This window comes from Maylandia zebra, linkage group LG16 (assembly GCF_041146795.1).
Source record: "Maylandia zebra isolate NMK-2024a linkage group LG16, Mzebra_GT3a, whole genome shotgun sequence".
In the NCBI taxonomy this organism is placed as follows: Eukaryota; Metazoa; Chordata; class Actinopteri; order Cichliformes; family Cichlidae; genus Maylandia; species Maylandia zebra.
Genome location: NC_135182.1, coordinates 3,460,546 through 3,480,628, shown reverse-complemented (window position 1 = coordinate 3,480,628; position 20,083 = coordinate 3,460,546). Strand labels below are relative to the sequence as shown.

General features: G+C 50.7%; 1 protein-coding gene across 1 annotated transcript; it reads left to right on the top strand.

Annotated features, from left to right (window-relative positions):
- The first annotated feature begins 1,223 nt into the window (after positions 1–1,223).
- On the top strand, positions 1,224–10,355 carry LOC143413105 (uncharacterized). Its single transcript, XM_076875415.1, has 2 exons — positions 1,224–2,974; positions 10,211–10,355. Exons 1-2 carry the CDS (start codon positions 1,224–1,226, stop codon positions 10,353–10,355), a joined length of 1,896 nt encoding a protein of 631 aa, XP_076731530.1.
- The last annotated feature ends 9,728 nt before the right edge of the window (positions 10,356–20,083 follow it).

Genomic DNA, 20,083 nt, shown 5'->3' with positions numbered 1-20,083 from the left:
GAAAGACTCTTTCTTGCACTGAGGTCTGCTTATTGTAAATATCTTGTACTTGTTTTTACACCTTTTAATGTCAAAGTTGGCCTCTGTGCTCATCAGTGTTGGAAAGACTCTTTCTTGCACTGAGGTCTGCTTATTGTAAATATCTTGTACTTGTTTTTACACCTTTTAATGTCAAAGTTGGCCTCTGTGCTTATCAGTGTTGGAAAGACTCTTTCTTGCACTGAGGTTTGCTTATTGTAAATATCTTGTACTTGTTTTTACACCTTTTAATGTCAAGGTTGGCCTCTGTGCTTTTTCAGTGTTGGAAAGACTCTTTCTTGCACTGAGGTCTGCTTATTGTAGATATCTTGTACTTGTTTTTACACCTTTTAATGTCAAAGTTGGCCTCTTTCATTTTTCAGTGTTGGAAAGACTCTTTCTTGCACTGAGGTCTGCTTATTGTAAATATCTTGTACTTGTTTTTACACCTTTTAATGTCAAAGTTGGCCTCTGTGTCATGGTCCTGGGCCATGTTGGCCCAGTGTTCTTAGTTTCCTTGTATGTTTGTATTTTGTTCCTTGCTTAGGCCATGTTTTCTGAGTTGCCCTGTTGTGTTGTTCCCTAAGTGTTTTCCCTTCATGGCTTTTACCCCCTGTGTGCCCCTCTGTGTATCTGTGAGCCCTCGTCTCTCCTTATGTTTTATTCCATGCTTCCCCTGCCCATTATGTCTAAGTTCTCCCCGTGCTCTCTCTTCCCCCTGTGTGCCCTCTATGTATTTATGAGCCCTCGTCTCCCTTTGTGGTTGTTTCATGTTTCCCCAGCCCGTTATGTCTGTGTTTTCCCCGTGCTCTCTCTCCTCCTGTCTGAACCTCTGTGCACTTCCTGTTTACTTTGTGACTCTCACGCCCGTACATGTCATGTTCAGTTCACCCCGCCCTGTCTCGTTATGATTATCAGTGTCACCTGTGTTCCCCGTGTGTTCCCACTTTCCTCGTTAACCCTCTGTGTATTTCTGTCTGCGTCTCCCTCTGTTCAGCGTGACGTCGTCCCTCATGCTGTGTGTGATTCCCCCGTGTCTCGCTGTGAGTTCTTAGTTTGTGGCTTCCCAGTTTAGTTTGTATGTTTGTTCTACCGGCAAATAAAGCTGTGTTTTGAGTTCATTCCCTCGAGTCTGTGAGTCCTTCATTTTGGGTCCAACTCCCGCCTGCCGCACAGCGATTCATGACAGTACGACGTCACCAGACATGGACCCAGCAGGCTCCTCCCGGGAAAGCGATTTGGCCCACATCTTCAGCCTGTGGGAGCGAGTTTCCCACGCCTCGGACATTAAAGCCATGTCCATTGGGATAAACGCCATCGAGGCTATTCTCAAAGGGAATCCCCATCTTCACGAGCTCTCCGGATTTTCGGGCCTACTGTCCAATCTGCAGAAAGCCAAGGAGACAGTACAAGTTCGCGAGCTCGTCATACCGCAACAGCGACCGCCACAATCGGGAAACGTTTCCACGCTGCTGCCACTGGACTCCTCTCCATCCACCCTCCACTCTGACTGTCACTCACCCGCTGCTTTTCTCGCAGCAATGTGGTCGGAGGATGAGGAGCCGGCCGTGATCTCTCCGTCGTTGCCGGTTTCCTCCATCACCGCACCTCCGGCTTCCCGAAGAAAACGGCATTCACGCCGCCGACGCGCCACCCCACAGCCGGACATTCGGCCTTCTAATTCACCTGCTGTGGTGAGTGAGAACTCTGTGTCTTTTCCAGACATTATGACTGTTCATTCAGGGGCTGTGTTTTGTGTGGCGGAAGTCAATGCGAGCTGCTTATCGCCTGTGCAGCTACCAGAAGCTCAGTCGGCTCCCTCGCAGCTACTTCCAGCTCGGTCAGCTCCCTCGCAGCCCTTCCCAGCTCAGTCAGCTCCCTCGCAGCCCTTCCCAGCTCAGTCAGCTCCCTCGCAGCCCTTCACAGCTCAGTTAGCTCCCTCGCAGCCACCCTCAGTTCGGTTTCCCGTGTCCCCCTCAGTTCAGTTTCCAGTGTCCCCCTCAGTTCAGTCTCCTGTGTCCCCGCTAGCTCAGCCATTAACTCCACCACACGCTCCATTTTCACCTCTACCATCGCTTCAGTCATCAGTTCGGTCTGCCACTCAGTCGCCCTTAGTTCCGTCATCCACACTACCACCTGTTTCCCTTCCACCCCAACCATCACTACACCCAGCCATTCAGGCTGCTACTCAGTCAGACATTCAACCCATAGCCCTGCCGTTACTATACTCTGTAGCTGAGCCACTAGCCGCCCGACCCACAGCCACTTCAGCCACTCCTCCACCCGTTACACCTCCACTACAACCATCACTGCAGTCTCCAGTGTCCCCAGTGCAGTCTCCAGTGTCCCCAGTGCAGTCTCCAGTGTCCCCAGTGCAGCATCCCTTAGCACAGTCATCCACTCAATCACCAGCTCCACTTTCCCCTCAACTATCACTACCACCTCTAGCTCAGTCTCCTGTGCACTCACCTCTGGTTCATTCTCCTGTGAAGTCATCAACTCCACTGCCTACTCCACTCTCACCACCTCCGTTACAACAGACATCAGTTCAGTCCCCTGTGCCAGTGCAGACGCCCTCAGTTCAGTCTCCCGTGCAGTTATCTACTTCACCACCATCAGTAGCTCAGCTCCCACTCTCATCCGCATCTCCAGTAGCTCAGCTCGCACCTGAACCATTGGCCCAGTCCCCGATAGCAATACGGTCTTCTGTTCGGCTTAACATTCAGCCAGGGGTCCCAAACCTCTCTGGCTCTACATCAGCTCCTGCTGGAAGCTCGGATGAGCTCATCCAGGACTCCGCGGCTCCCACGCCGCCATCTACCTCGTCCGCTGGGGGTTCCAGTGAGCCCGGCCAGCACCTCCTCGTCTCCGCTGGAGGGTCCGAGGGGCCCGTTCAGCCACCTGTCTCCGCTGGAGGGCCCGAGGGGCCCGTTCAGCCACCTGTCTCCGCTGGAGGGTCCGAGGGGCCCGTTCAGCCTCCTGTCTCCGCTGGAGGGTCCGAGGGGCCCGTTCAGCCTCACGCCGCATCAGCTGGAGGGCCCGAGGAGCCTGTCCAGCCGCCATCTGCTGAATTGTTTCCACGTCTCCGCCGTTGCCTTCCGCATGGTCGGCCCCCTGAACTGCTCTGTGTTTGGGTTATTTTCTTGGGCTCCGGTGTTTGCTGTGCTCTTCTTTTGTTTTCTGTTCCGATCCCTCCGTCCTGGGCCCCCGCCGCCCGCCCTGGGTTGTTTTCTGTTTGGTTTTGTTTTTCTGTGTTTGGGCTGTCTGGAGCCAGCCCTTGAGGGGGGGGTACTGTCATGGTCCTGGGCCATGTTGGCCCAGTGTTCTTAGTTTCCTTGTATGTTTGTATTTTGTTCCTTGCTTAGGCCATGTTTTCTGAGTTGCCCTGTTGTGTTGTTCCCTAAGTGTTTTCCCTTCATGGCTTTTACCCCCTGTGTGCCCCTCTGTGTATCTGTGAGCCCTCGTCTCTCCTTATGTTTTATTCCATGCTTCCCCTGCCCATTATGTCTAAGTTCTCCCCGTGCTCTCTCTTCCCCCTGTGTGCCCTCTATGTATTTATGAGCCCTCGTCTCCCTTTGTGGTTGTTTCATGTTTCCCCAGCCCGTTATGTCTGTGTTTTCCCCGTGCTCTCTCTCCTCCTGTCTGAACCTCTGTGCACTTCCTGTTTACCTTGTGACTCTCACGCCCGTACATGTCATGTTCAGTTCACCCCGCCCTGTCTCGTTATGATTATCAGTGTCACCTGTGTTCCCCGTGTGTTCCCACTTTCCTCGTTAACCCTCTGTGTATTTCTGTCTGCGTCTCCCTCTGTTCAGCGTGACGTCGTCCCTCATGCTGTGTGTGATTCCCCCGTGTTTCCTGGTGAGCTTTATGTTAGTTTTTCCCAGTTTAGTTTTGTATCTCCTATTATCTTTGGTCAGCAATAAAGCTGCTTTTTGAGTTCATCCCCGTGTGTGTGAGTTTTGCATTTTGGGTCCTCCTCCTGCCTGCCACACAGCCGAGCCTTGACATCCTCAGACCTGACATGGGCTGCCTTTTTGGTCCAGACCAAAAAGGCTAGGCAGCGCCTGTATCACCTACGACAACTGAGGAAGTTCAGGGTCTCTCCAAAGATCCTCAGGATTTTCTATACAGGCGCTGTGGAGAGCATCCTCACACAGAACATGACATCGTGGTTTGGGAACAGCTGTGTGAAGGACCAAAAAGCTCTCCAGAGAGTGATCCGTACAGCAGAACGCTGCTGCAGGATTGCTCTCCCCCCGCTTCAGGACACCTACACCAGGAGATGCCGGACTAGAGCAGCGCAGAGACTGAAGGACCCGTCCCATCCAGGCAACAAACTGTTCCAACTTCTGCAATCTGGTAGAAGGTTCCGCATCTTCCGGGCAAGGACAGAGAGACTCAAGAGGAGCTTCTATCCCCAAGCCATCCGTGCCCTAAACACACACACCCGCCCTCTCACATCATCTATAATTGACTGAGACAGGACTCTCTTCCAGACACTCTAAACCAAGGCACAATGTACATTTCAATTCCTTTAATTTTAAATATGTTTATATTGTCTATCCTGTAAAATAGTCAGATGTCTATTCATATTAATGTACAGAATTCACCTGCTTGCTGCTACTACTGCACATTCACCCAGTGTATATACTGTGTATATGTGTGTATATGTGTTCTTCCTCTACCCCCCCCCCCCCCCCCCCCCCCCCAATTTTTGCACATGTCGAGGAGCGTGTCAGGCTACATCTCACTGTGTGTTATACTTGTATAACTATGCATGTGACAAATAAAGAACCTTGAACCTTGAATACCATCCACATTTCACCAGGGCTTGTGTTTCTACCTGATGACATCCACAAAACACAGGGGCCTGTGATACTGGCTGATGCCATCCACATTACACCACTACCAGTGCTTCCTGTGAGGCCATCATCACCACACCAGGGCTTGTGGTGCTGGATGAGGCCATCCACATTACACCAGGGCCCAAGAAACTACCTGGTACCAGACCCACCTGGCCTTTTTGACGGCCACGTCTGGCCAATGTACCTGAAACATAAGAACATGGAGCACATGCCTGTGCCACGGCATGTGCTCCCTGTGAGGCTATCGTCACCACACCAGGGCCTTTATTGCTGGTTTAGGCCATCCACATTACACCAAGGCTAGTGCTCCCTCTGAGGCCAACTTCACGACAGCAGGGCTTGAGCTACTGTCTGAGGTCATCTACATTTCACCAGAGCCTGTGTTGCTGGCTGATGTGATCCACATTACACAAGGGCCTGTGCTACTAGTTGATGCCATCCACATTAAACCAGGGCCTGTGGTGCTGGCCAATACCATCCACATTTCACCAGGGCCAGTGAAGTTGGATGAGGCCATTCACATTACACCAGGGCCTGTGGTGCTCGCCAATACCATCCACATTACACCAGGGCCAGTGGTGTTGGCTAAGGATATTCACATTACACCAGGGCCTGTGGTGCTGGCTAATACCATCCATATTTCACCAGGGCCAGTGTTGTTGGATGAGGCCATCCAAATTACACCAGGGACAGTGCTTCCTGTGAGGCCATCATAACCACACCAGGGCCTGTGGTGCTGGTCAATACCATCCACATTTCACCACGGTTTGTGTTGCTGTCTGATGCAATCCACAATACACAAAGGCCTGTGCTACTGGCTGAAGACATTCACATTACACCAGGGCCTCTGGTGCTGACCAATACCATCCATATTTCACCAGGGCCTATGGTGCTGGATAAGGCCATCCACATTACACCAGGGCCTGTGGTGCTGGCCAATACCATCCACATATCACCAGGGCCACTGTTGTTGGCTGAGGCCATACATTTTACACCAGGGAGAGTGCTTCCTGTGAGGCCATCTTCACCACACCAGGGCCTGTATTGCTGGTTTAGGCCATCCACATTGCACCAAGGCTAGTGCTCCCTCTGAGGCCAACTTCACGACAGCAGGGCTTGAGCTGCTGTCTGAGGTCATCTACATTTCACCAGAGCCTGTGTTGCTGGCTGATGTGATCCACATTAAACCAGGGCCTGTGGTGCTGGCCAATACCATCGACATTTCACCAAGGCCACTGTTGTTTGCTGAGGCCATCCACATTACACCAGGGCCTGTGCTACTGGCTGACACCATCCCCATTACATCAGGGCCAGAGTTGTTGGCCAATACCATCCACATTTCACCAGGGCCAGTGTTGTTGGATGAGGCCATTCACATTACACCAGGGCCTGTGGTGCTCGCCAATACCATCCACATTACACCAGGGCCAGGGGTGTTGGCTAAGGACATTCACATTACACCAGGGCCTGTGGTGCTGGCTAATACCATCCACATTTCACCAGGGCCAGTGTTGTTTGCTGAGGCCATCCACATTACACCAGGGACAGTGCTTCCTGTGAGGCCATCTTCACCACAACAGGGACTGTGCTGTTGGCTAAAACCATCCACATTACATCGGGGCTATTGGTCCTTGCCGATGTCATCCACATTTCACCAGGGCCTGTACTGTTGGATGAGGCCATCCACATTACACCAGGTACAGTTCTTCGTGTGTGGCAATCATCACCAAACCAGGGCCTGTGGTGCTGGATGAGGCCATCCACATTTCACCAGGGATTGTGTTTCTGCGTGATGACATCCACAAAACACAGGGGCCTGTGATACTGGCTGATGCCATCCACATTACACCACTACCAGTGCTTCCTGTGAGGCCATCACACTACAGCAGGGCCTGTGGTGCTGGATTATACCATCCACATTTCTCCAGGGCCAGTGTTGTTGGCTGAGGCCATCCACATTACTCCACTGCCAGTGCTTCCTTTGATTCATTCATCACCACACAAGGGCCTGTGGTGCTGGCCAATACCATCCACATTTCACCAGGGCCACTGTTGTTGGCTGAGGCCATACACTTTACACCAGGGACAGTGCTTCCTGTGAGGCCATCTTCACCACACCAGGGCCTGTACTGTTGGATGAGGACATCGACATTACACCAGGGACAGTGCTTCCTGTGAGGACATCTTCACCACACCAGGGCCTGTACTGTTGGATGAGGCCATCCACATTACACCAGGTCCTGTGGTGCTGACCAATACCATCCATATTTCTTCAGGGACAGTGTTGATAGATGAGGCCATCCACATTACAACAGGGCCATTGGTGCTGGCCAATACCATCCACATTTCTCCAGGCTCAGTGTTGTTGGCTGAGGCCATCCACATTTCACCAGGGCTTGTGTTTCTGCCTCATCACATCCACAAAACACAGGGGCCTGTGATACTGGCTGATGCCATCCACATTACACCAGTGCTTCCTGTGAGGCCATCATCACTACAGTAGGGCCTGTGGTGCTGGATTATACCATCCACATTTCTCCAGGGCCAGTGTTGTTGGCTGAGGCCATCCATATTACTCCACTGCCAGTGCTTCCTTTGATTCATTCATCACCACACCAGGGCCTGTGGTGTTGGCCAATACCATCCACATTTCACCAGGGCCACTGTTGTTGGCTGAGGCCATACACTTTACACCAGGGACAGTGCTTCCTGTGAGGCCATCTTCACCACACAAGGGCCTGTACTGTTGGATGAGGCCATCCACATTACAACAGGGCCTGTGATACTGGCTGAGGACATTTACATTTCACCAGGGCCTGTGGTCATGGTTGAGGCCAACCACATTTCATCAGGGCCTGTGTTGGTGGCTGATCCCATCCACATTTCACCAGGACCACTGTTGTTGGCATAGGCCATACACTTTACATCACAGACAGTGCTTCCTATGAGGCCATCTTCAACACAACACGGCCTGTACTGTTGGCTGAGGCCATCCACATTACTCCAGGGACTTTGGTGCTGGCCAATACCATCCACATTTCACCAGGGCAAATGTTGTTGGCTTCTACCATCCACATAACACCAGGGACGGTGCTTCCTGTGAGGCCATCTTCACCCAACCAGGGCCTCTGCTGCTTGTTGATGCATCCACATTTCACCAGGGCAAATGTTGTTGGCTTCTACCATCCACATAACACCAGGGACGGTGCTTCCTGTGAGGACATCTTCACCCGACCAGGGCCTCTGCTGCTCGTTGATGCCATCCACATTACACCAGGGCCTGTGCTACTGGCTGATGCCATCCACAATACACAAGGGCCTGTGCTGCTGGCTGATGCCATCCACATTACACCATGGCCAGTGGTGTTGGCTGAGGACATTCACATTACACCTGGGCCTGTGGTGATGAACGATATCATGAACATTTCACAAGATCAAGTGGTGTTGGGTATAGCCATTCACATTACACTGGGTGTGTGGTGCTGACCAATACCATCCATATTTCACCAGGGCCTATGGTGCTGGATGAGACCATCCACATTTCACCAGAGCCTGTGTTGCTGGCTGATGTGATCCACATTACACAAGGGCCTGTGCTACTCGTTGATGCCATCCACATTAAACCAGGGCCTGTTGTGCTGGCCAATACCATCGACATTTCACCAAGGCCAGTGTTGTTTGCTGAGAACATCCATATTACACAAGGGCCTGTGCTACTGGCTGATGCCATCCCCATTACACCAGGGCCAGTGGTGTTGGCTGAGGACATTCACATTACGCCAGGGCCTGTGGTGTTGGCCAATACCATCAACATTTCACCAGGGCCAGTGTTGTTTGATGAGGCCATTCACATTACACCAGGGCCTGTGGTGCTGGCCAATACCATCCACATTACACCAGGGCCAGTGGTTTTGGCTGAGGACATTCACATTACACCAGGGCCTGTGTTGCAGGCTACGACCATCCACATTTCACCAGGGCCAGTGTTGTTGGATGAGGCCATCCAAATTACACCAGGGACAGTGTTTCCATTGAGGCCATCATCACCACACCAGGGCCTGTGGTGCTTGCTGATACCATCCACATTACACAAGGGCCAGTGCTGCTAGCCTTCCACATTACCCAAGGGCCTGTGTTGCTGGCCGAAACCATCCACATTTCACAAGTGCCAGTGGTGTTGCTGGCTGATCTCATTCACAATACTCAAGGGCCTGTGCTACTGGCTGATGCCATCTACATTACACCAGGGCCTGTGGTGCTGGTCGATACCACCGACATTTCACCGGGGCCAGTGTTGTATGCTGAGGCCATCCACATTACACCAGGGACAGTGCTTCCTGTGAGGCCATCTTCACCACACCAGGGACTGTGCTGTTGGCTGAAACCATCCACATTACATCAGGGCCAGTGGTGTTGACTAAGGCCATCCACATTACACCAAGGTCTGTGGTGCTGGCCATTACCATCCACATTTCACCTGGGCCAGTGTTGGTAGATGAGGCCATCCACATTATACCACGGCATGTGCTGCCTGTGAGGCTATCATCACCACACCACGGCCTGTATTGCTGGCTTAGGCCTTCCACATTGCACCAGAGCTAGTGCTCCCTCTGAGGCCATCTTCACGACAGCAGGGCTTGCACTGCTGTCTGAGGTCATCTTCATTTCACCAAAGCCTGTGTTGCTGGCTGATGTGATCCACATTACACAAGGGCCTGTGCTATTCGTTGATGCCATCCACATTAAACCAGGGCCGGTGGTGCAGGCCGAAACCATCCACATTACACAAGGGCCTGTGCTATTCATTGATGCCATCCCAATTACACCAGGGCCAATGGTGTTGGTTGAGGACATTCACATTACAACATGGCCTGTTGTGCTGGCCAATACCATCCGCATTACACCAGGGACAGTGCTTCCTGTCAGGCCATCATCACCACACCAGGGCCTGTGGTGCTGGATGATGCCATCCACATTACACCAAGGCCTGTTGTGCTGGCCAATACCATCCACATTTCACCAGGGCCAGTGTTGTTGGCTGAGGCCATCCACATTACACCACCGCCAGTGCTTCCTTTGATGCCATCATCACCAAATCAGGGCCTGTGGTGCTGGCCTAGGCCATCCACATTACACCAGGGCCTGTGCTACTCGATGATACCAACCACATTTCACCAGGGATTGTGTTGCTTCCTGATGCGATCCACAATACACAAGGGCCTGTGCTTCTGGCTGAGGACATTCACATTACACCAGGGCCTGTGCTACTCCATGATACTATCCACATTTCACCAGGGATTGTGTTGCCGGCTGATGCGTTCCAGAAAACGCAAGGGTGTTTACTACTGGCTGAGGATATTCACATTACACATTATTCCACAAGGGACAGTGCCTCCTGTGAGGCCATCTTCACGACACAACGGCCTGTGCTTTTGGCTGAGGCGATCCACATTACATCACGGCCTGTGATGCCAGCTACTACCATCAACATTACACGAGGGACAGTGATTGCTGTGTGGCCATCTTCACCCCACCAGGGCCTCTGCTGCTCGTTGATGCCATCCACATTACACCTGGGCCTCTTGTGCTGACCGATATCATGCACATTTCACCATGGCCAGTGGTGTTGGCTAAGGCCATTCACATTACACCAGGGTGTGTGGTGCTGACCAATACCATCCATATTTCACCAGGGACAGAGTTGTTAGATGAGGCCATCCACATTACAACAGGACCTGTGCTACTGGCTGAGGACATTTACATTTCACCAGGGCCTGTGGTCATGGCTGAGGACAACTACATTTCATCAGGGCCTGTGGTCATGGCTGAGGACATTCACATTACACCAAGGCCTGTGGTGCTGGCCAATACCATCCACATTTCACCTGGGCCAGTGTTGTTGGATGAGGCCATCCAAATTTCACCAGGGACAGTGCTTCCTGTGAGGCCATCATCACAACACCAGGGCCTGTGGTGCTGGCCGATACCATCCACATTACACAAGGGCCAGTGCTGCTAGCCATCCACACTACCCAAGGACCTGTGGTGCTGGCTAATACCATTCACATTTCACCAGGGCCAGTGTTGTTGGATGAGGCCATCCAAATTACACCTGGGACAGTGCTTCCTGTGAGGCCATCATCACCACACCAGGGCCTGTGGTCCTGGCTGATACCATGCACATTACACAAGGGCCAGTGCTGGTAGCCTTCCACATTTCACAAGGGCCAGTGGTGTTGCTGGCTGATGCCATTCACAATAATCAAGGGCCTGTGCTACTGGCTGATGCCATCTCCATTAAACCAGGGCCTGTGGTGCTGGCCAATACCACCGACATTTCACCAGGGCCAGTGTTGTTTGCTGAGGCCATCCACATTACACCAGGGACAGTGCTTCCTGTGAGGCCATCTTCACCACACCAGGGCCTGTACTGTTGGATGAGGCCATCCACATTACACCAGGTACAGTTCTTCATGTGTGGCAATCATCACCAAACCAGGGCCTGTGGTGCTGGATGAGGCCATCCAAATTTCACCAGGGATTGTGTTTCTGCGTGATGACATCCACAAAACACAGGGGCCTGTGATACTGGCTGATGCCATCCACATTACACCACTACCAGTGCTTCCTGTGAGGCCATCATCACCACACCAGGGCGTCTGGTGCTGGATGAGGCCATCCACATTACACCAGGGCCTGTGGTGCTGGCCAATACCATCCACATTTCACCAGGGCCAGTGTTGTTGGCTGAGGCCATCCACATTACACCATTGCCAGTGCTTCCTTTGATTCATTCATCACCACACCTGGGCCTGTGGTGCTGGCCAATAACATCCACATTTCACCAGGGCCAGTGTTGTTGGCTGAGGCCATACACTTTACACCAGGGACAGTGCTTCCTGTGAGGCCATCTCCACCACACCAGGGCCTGTGCTACTTGCTGATACCATCCACTCTACATCTGGGCCTGTGGTGCTGACCAATACCATCCACATTTCACCAGGGCCAGTGTTGTTGGCTGAGGCCATCCACATTACACCAGGGACAGTGCTTCCTGTGATTCCATCATCACCACACCAGGGCCGGTGGTGCTGGCATATACCATCCACATTTCACCAGGGCCACTGTTGTTGGCTGAGGCCATACACATAACACCAGCGACAGTGCTTTTGGCTGAGGCCATCATCACCACACCAGGGCGTGTGGTGCTGGATGAGGTCATCCACATTACACCAGGGACAGTGCTACTCGTTGTTGCCATCCACATTACACCAGGGCCTGTGGTGTTAGCTAAGGCCATCCACATTACACCAAGATCTTTGGTGCTGGCCATTACCATTCACATTTCACCTGGGCCAGTGTTGGTAGATGAGGCCATCCACATTTGACCAGGGCCTGGCTGCTGTCTGAGGCCATCCACATTACACCATGGCCTGTGCTTCCGGTGAGGCCATCTTCACCACACCAGGGCCTGTACTGTTGGATGAGGCCATCCATATTACACCAGGTACAGTTCTTCGTGTGTGGCAATCATCACCAAACCAGGGCCTGTGGTGCTGGATGAGGCCATCCACATTTCACCAGGGATTGTGTTTCTGCGTGATGACATCCACAAAACACAGGGGCCTGTGATACTGGCTGATGCCATCCACATTACACCACTACCAGTGCTTCCTGTGAGGCCATCATCACCACACCAGGGCGTGTGGTGCTGGATGAGGCCATCCACATTTCACCAGGGCCTGTGGTGCTGGCCAATACCATCCACATTTCACCAGGGGCAGTGTTGTTGGCTGAGACCATCCACATTACACCACTGCCAGTGCTTCCTTTGATTCATTCATCACCACACCAGGGCCTGTGGTGCTGGCCAATAACATCCACATTTCACCAGGGCCAGTGTTGTTGGATGAGGCCATACACTTTACACCAGGGACAGTGCTTCCTGTGAGGCCATCTTCACCACAGCAGTGCCTGTACTGTTGGATGCGGACATCCACATTACACCAGGGACAGTTCTTCCTGTGAGGCCATCATCACCACACCAGGGCCTCTGCTACTTGCTGATACCATCCACATTACACCTGGGCCTGTGGTGCTGACCAATACCATCCACATTTCACCAGGGCCAGTGTTGTTGGCTGAGGCCATCCACATTACACCAGGGACAGTTCTTCCTGTGATTCCATCATCACCACACCAGGGCCTGTGGTGCTGGCCAATACCATCCACATTTCACCATGGCCACTGTTGTTGGCTGAGGCCAACAACAGGGACAGTGATTTTGGCTGAGGCCATCATCACCACACCAGTGCGTGTGGTGCTGGATGAGGCCATCCACATTACACCACTACCAGTGCTTCCTGTGAGGCCATCATCACCACACCAGGGCGTGTGGTGCTGGATGAGGCCATCCACATTACACCAGGGCCTGTGGTGCTGGCCAATACCATCCACATTTCACCAGGGCCACTGTTGTTGACTGAGGCCATACACATTACACCATGGACAGTGCTTCCTGTGAGGCCATCTTCGCCACACCACTGTGTTAGTGGCAGAGGCCATCCACATTACACCCGGGCCTGTGGTGTTGTCCGAAACCATCCACATTTCACCAGGGCCAGTGTTGTTGGCTGAGGCCATCCACATTACACCAGGGACAGTGCTTCTTGTGATTCCATCATCACCACACCAGGGCGTGTGGTGCTGGCCAATACCATCCACATTTCACCAGGGCCACTGTTGTTGGCTGAGGCCAACAACAGGGACAGTGCTTTTGGCTGAGGCCATCATCACCACACCAGGGCGTGTGGTGCTGGATGAGGTCATCCACATTACACCAGGGACAGTGCTACTCATTGTTGCCATCCACATTACACCAGGGCCTGTGGTGCTGGCCAATACCATCCACATTTCACCAGGGCCACTGTTGTTGGCTGAGGCCAACAACAGGGACAGTGATTTTGGCTGAGGCCATCATCACCACACCAGGGCGTGTGGTGCTGGATGAGGTCATCCACATTACACCAGGGACAGTGCTACTCGTTGTTGCCATCCACATTACACCAGGGCCTGTGGTGTTAGCTAAGGCCATCCACATTACACCAAGATCTTTGGTGCTGGCCATTACCATTCACATTTCACCTGGGCCAGTGTTGGTAGATGAGGCCATCCACATTTGACCAGGGCCTGGCTGCTGTCTGAGGCCATCCACATTACACCATGGCCTGTGCTTCCGGTGAGGCCATCTTCACCACACCAGGGCCTGTACTGTTGGATGAGGACATACATATTATACCAGGGACAGTTCTTCCTGTGAGGCCATCATCACCACATCTGGGCCTGTGCTACTTGCTGATGCCATCCACATTACACCTGGGCCTGTGGTGCTGACCAATATCATGCACAATTCACCAGGGCCAGTGGTGTTGGCTAAGGCTATTCACATTACACCTGGGCCTGTGGTGCTGACCAATACCATCCACATTTCACCAGGGCCAGTGTTGTTGGCTGAGGCCATCCACATTACACCAGGGACAGTGCTTCTTGTGATTCCATCATCACCACACCAGGGCCTGTGGTGCTGGCCAATACCATCCACATTTCACCAGGGCCACTGTTGTTGGCTGAGGCCAACAACAGGGACAGTGCTTTTGGCTGAGGCCATCATCACCACACCAGGGCGTGTGGTGCTGGATGAGGTCATCCACATTACACCAGGGACAGTGCTACTCGTTGTTGCCATCCACATTACACCAGGGCCTGTGGTGCTGGCTGAGGCCATCCACATTACACCAGGGCCACTGTTGTTGGCTGAGGCCATACACTTTATACCAGCGACAGTGCTTCCTGTGAGGCCATTTTCACCACACCAGGGCCTGTACTGTTGGATGAGGACATCCACATTATACCAGGGACAGTTCTTCCTGTGAGGCCATCATCACCACATCAGGGCCTGTGCTACTTGCTGATGCCATCCACATTACACCTGGGTCTGTGGTGCTGACCAATATCATGCACAATTCACCAGGGCCAGTGGTGTTGGCTGAGGCCATCCACATTACACCAGGGACAGTGCTTCCTGTGATTCCATCATCACCACACCAGGGCCTGTGGTGCTGGCCAATACCATCCACATTTCACCAGGGCCACTGTTGTTGACTGAGGCCATACATATTACACCATGGACAGTGCTTCCTGTGATGCCATCTTCGCCACACCACTGTGTTAGTGGCAGAGGCCATCCACATTACACCCGGGCCTGTGTTGTTGTCCGAAACCATCCACATTTCACCAGGGCTTGTGTTTCTGCCTGATGACATGCACAAAACACAGAGGCCTGTGATACTGGCTGATGCCATCCACATTACATCACTACCAGTGCTTCCTGTGAGGCCATCATCACCACACCAGGACCTGTGGTGCTGGATGAGGCTATCCACATTACACCAGGGCCTGTGGTGCTGGCCAATACCATCCACATTTCACCAGGGCCACTGTTGTTGGCTGAGGCCATCCACATTACACCAGGGCCTGTGCTTCCTGTGAGGCCATCCTCACCACACCAGGGACTGTGCTGTTGGCTGAAACCATCCACATTACATCAGGGCCATTGGTCCTTGCTGATGTCATCCACATTTCACCAGGGCCAGTGGTGTTGGCTAAGGCCATCCACATTACACCAAGGTCTGTGGTGCTGGCCATTACCATCACATTTCACGTGGGACAGTTTTGTTAGATAAGGCCATCCACATTACAACAGGGCCTGTGCGACTGAATGAGGCCATCCACATTATACCATAGCTAGTGCTCCCTCTGAGGCCCACTTCACTACAGCAGCTGCTGTCTGAGGCCACCTATATTTCACGAGGGCTTGTGTTGCTGGCTGATGCGATCCACAATACACAAGGGCCTGTGCTACTGGCTGATGCCATCCCCATTACACCAGGGCCAATGGTGTTGGCAGAGGACATTCACATTACGCCAGGGCCTGTGGTGTTGGTCAATACCATCCACATTTCACCAGGGCCAGTGTTGTTGCCTGAGGAAATACACATTACACCATGGCCTGTGCTTCCTGTGAGGCCATCTTCACAACACTAGGGCCTGTACTGTTGGATGAGGCCATCCTCATTACACCAGGTACATTTCTTCCTGTGTGGCAATCATCACCAAACCAGGGCCTGTGGTGCTGGATTAGGCCATTCACATTTCACCAGGGATTGTGTTGCTGGCTGATGCGTTCCACAAAACACAAGGGCCTTTACTACTGGCTGAGGATATTCACATTACACCAGGGCCTGTGGTGCAGGCCAATATAATCCACATTTCACCAGGGCCACTGTTGTTGGCTGAGGCCATACACATTACTCAAGGGACAGTGCTTCCTGTGAGGCCATCTTCACCACACCAGGGCCTCTGCTGCTCGTTGATGCCATCCACATTACACCTGGGCCTGTGGTGCTGACCGATATCATGCACATTTCACCAGGGTGTGTGGTGCTGACCAATACCATCCATATTTCACCAGCGACAGAGTTGTTAGATGAGGCCATCCACATCACAACAGGGCCTGTGCTACTGGATGAGGACATTTACATTACACCAGGGCCTGTGCTACTGGCTGAGGACATTCACATTACACCAGGGCCTGTGGTGCTGGCCGATACCATCCACATTTCACCAGGGCCAGTGTTTTTGGATGAGGCCATTCACGTTATACAAGGGCCTGTGGTGCTAGCCAATACCATCCACATTACACCAGGGCCAATGGTGTTGGCTGAGGACATTAACATTAGACCAGGGACTGTGTTGCTGGCTGAGGCCACCTATATTTCACGAGGGCCTGTGTTGATGGCTGATGCCATCCACAATACACCAGGGCCAAAGATTTCTGTGAGGCCATCTTCACTAGACCAGGGTCTGTGCTGCTTGCTGATGACATCGAAAATACACCAGGTCCAGTGATTCCTGTGAGGCCATCTTCACCAGACCAGGGCCTGTGCTGCTTGCCATCCAAATTACCCAAAGGCCTCTGTTGCTGGCCGAAAACAACCACATTTCACCAGGGCCTGTGGTGTTGCTGGATGAGGCCATCCACATTATACCAGGGCCTTTGCTACTCGTTGATACCATCCACATTTCACCAGGGCTTGTGTTGCTGGCTGATGCGATCCACAGTACACAAGGGCCTGGTCTACTGGTGAGGACATTCACATTACAACATGCCCTGTTGTGCTGGCCTATACCATCCACATTTCACCAGGGCCATTGTGGTTGGCTAAGGCCATACACTTTACATCAGGGACACTGCTTCCTGTGAGGCAATCTTCACCACACCAGGGACTGTACTGTTGGATGATTCCATCCACATTACACCAGGGCCTGTGCTACTCGATGATACCATCCACATTTCAGCAGGGCCACTGTTGTTGGCTGAGGCCATATACTTTACATCAGGGACAGTGCTTCCTGTTAGGCCATCATCAGCACACCAGGGCCTGTGGTGCTGGATGATGCCAACAACATCAACAACAACAACAATCTTTATTGAAGGGAATCATTGCCATGGTAACAACAAATGGTAGTTAAAAAAAATGTAGCATTAACAAAGATGAGGAGATACATTTACTGAATACCAAATAAAGACACCTTCAATGCTAAAGATATCACAGGTGTAATGTAATGTTGCTATGGTTTAGATTTTATTTTCTATCATTCATAGACTATGATGTGTTTGTAGCCACATGGACATCCCACACTGATTTCAGGACCCTGCAAAGAAAACAACATGGCCACCATGTTGGATTTTTGGAGTCACAAATCTGGGCTAACGTTAGCAAGCTGCATTCAGAGAAACTATGGATTTTGGGACTTGTGAGCCATACTTTTCGCTGGCAGCTTTATCTACATTTAAATTAAATCAATGTCTCTCCCAGAGCTCCAGTTCGGTGGCGTCTTATATGGCTCGATCACCTTACACTGGTACCAAGGTCAAAGCTTTCAAAGTACGGACATCTACATGCGTTTTCGATCTGGATGGGTAAATATGGTTGTCATCAGAGAGGTGAAGAACAAGAAATTGTTGTTTGCTGAAATGAATGATCATGTGTAAATCTTATATTTTGTTGACTTGGAATTTTACAGTGAATCAGTCCTACAGTTTAAATGAGCCTCCATTGACAGACTAGGTTACTGTGGAAATGCAGGGATTGGCGTGATTTGACCTGTAAGGCAGGGTCAGGAGGGGTGTGTTCACATGTTGGTGCCATATTCTACGCCCTTCTGGCTGCTGTAAAGAAACACGAAAAGCCAGCAGCTATCCGGCATTTTGGCTAAACTCAAAGACGTTCATAAGATGACTGGAGAGCAAAGGACTGCACTACTGTTTTGACTTTCATGTGTGCATGTCCCAGTAGCTCTGATGTAACGTGAAGACTCTTTTAAAGCAAAGAAACAGATGAATAAAATACTAGCATTTTACTCAGCAAAACTGAAGTGGATGGTTTGTGGATGGTTTGTAGCAGTTAGCAGGCAGACTATTTGTCATTAAAAAAAAATACTCCAAAAGGCACCATGAGCACAAACACAGTTGAGAGGTTCAGTTCAGCCACAGTGTATTAGTGGAAGCCAAAGAGTTCATCAAAGAGGACATGCACCCAAACTTTAAGCCTCAGCAAAACTGAAGCAGTTTAGTTCTGAGAAAGAGTTCAGTTATCATAGACAGAAACTATCCATGTTTAAAGTTGGACATTTTAACATGGGACACCCATGATTCCCAGCCTCAAGTGGCCACTACTGGAACTGCATCTTTCAGCACCTCAGTGCTGCTTTTCTTTTCCAGCCCCAGATGATGTAGCTTTGTGTACCTATCTACACCCTAATTACAAACATTGGTAAAAAAAAAAGAAAAGGAAAAAAAAAGTTTTCTTAAGTTTCTAACTTTGGCTTGATTCATGGCTTCCTCTTCATTGGTCCATACATGATGTAAGTATGTATTCTAGTTGTCAACTAGAAAGTGCATTTTCTGAAGAAACTGCAGTGTGAATGCTTGAATCTGAATGTATGCATTGAAATGAATTAATTGCTGAATTTTAAGTTAAAAAGTTTGAATGAGAAAAAAAGAAAAAGAATTTAATCTGAAAACAAAAGTGCTGAAGTGCTAAAAGCTGACGTTTACACAGAAGAAGAAGTTGGAAAAAAGCTGAAAATGTTTTAATTGTAAATTAGAAAAACGTTAGAAATGAGAAAAGAAAATTTAGAGTCAGAAAACCTCTGAATGAATATTAAAAGTTCATATTCTTTGAGTCACTGAATGACTAAAATGTGATCCCTCCACTTGGATCCACACAGTTTAAAAATTTTAAATGTCTGAGCTTTGAAAGACACGGTGCTGGAAAGAGAACAACGATGGCAACGTTTTGAGGGTAAAATCATACCTGTAGAGCAAACACTGAGGACACAGCAGCAGTTGAAAGAGAAGTGTTTAAGATGAATCTTGGCAGAGTGAGAGACAGAGCTAGTTAAGCAGGCAGGTGTGAGCCTGGTTGCTATAGTGACTGCACCCAATGGCTCCATACACACGCACACAGACATGCGCCTCACTTCTGCTGCTTAAAATGAACAGAAAAGTCATGTGAGTGAAGTTGGCCCCCCACCTTCTTCAAATCCAACAAAAGTGGTATCAAACGTTTGTGCTACGTTTGTGCTGGTTTGTGCTGCAAAAATTTTCATTTCTGCTACTATCATTTTAAAGATATTAATCAAAATTTCTAGAGGTCATCAGAGGTCAACCAGCCCCCCCACATTACCCAAATCCAACAAAAGTGGTATCAAACGTTTGTGCTACGTTTGTGCTGCTAAAATTGTCGTTTGTGCCGCTTTCATTTTAAAGATATTAATGAAAATGTAAAGGTCAAAAGGTCAACCAGCCCCCCCACATTAATGGAATCGAACAAAATTGATGTCAAATGTTTGTGCTACGTTTGTGCTGGTTTGTGCTGCTAAAATTGTCATTTGTGCCGCTTTCATTTTAAAGATATTGATAAAAATTTCTAGAGGTCATCAGAGGTCAACCAGCCCCCCCACAGTAATGGAATCAAACAAAACTGGTGTCAAACGTTTGTGCTACGTTTGTGCTGGTTTGTGCTGCTAAAATTGTCGTTTGTGCCGCTTTCATTTTAAAGATATTACCAAAA

Bases quoted from the DNA above. Each gene is read 5' to 3' on its own strand.
- LOC143413105 (XM_076875415.1), top strand. From the start codon at position 1,224: ATGGACCCAGCAGGCTCCTCCCGGGAAAGCGATTTGGCCCACATCTTC. The intron at 2,975-10,210 runs GTCCGAGGGGCC...GATGCGTTCCAG, and splicing joins CCACCTGTCTCCGCTGGAGG to AAAACGCAAGGGTGTTTACT.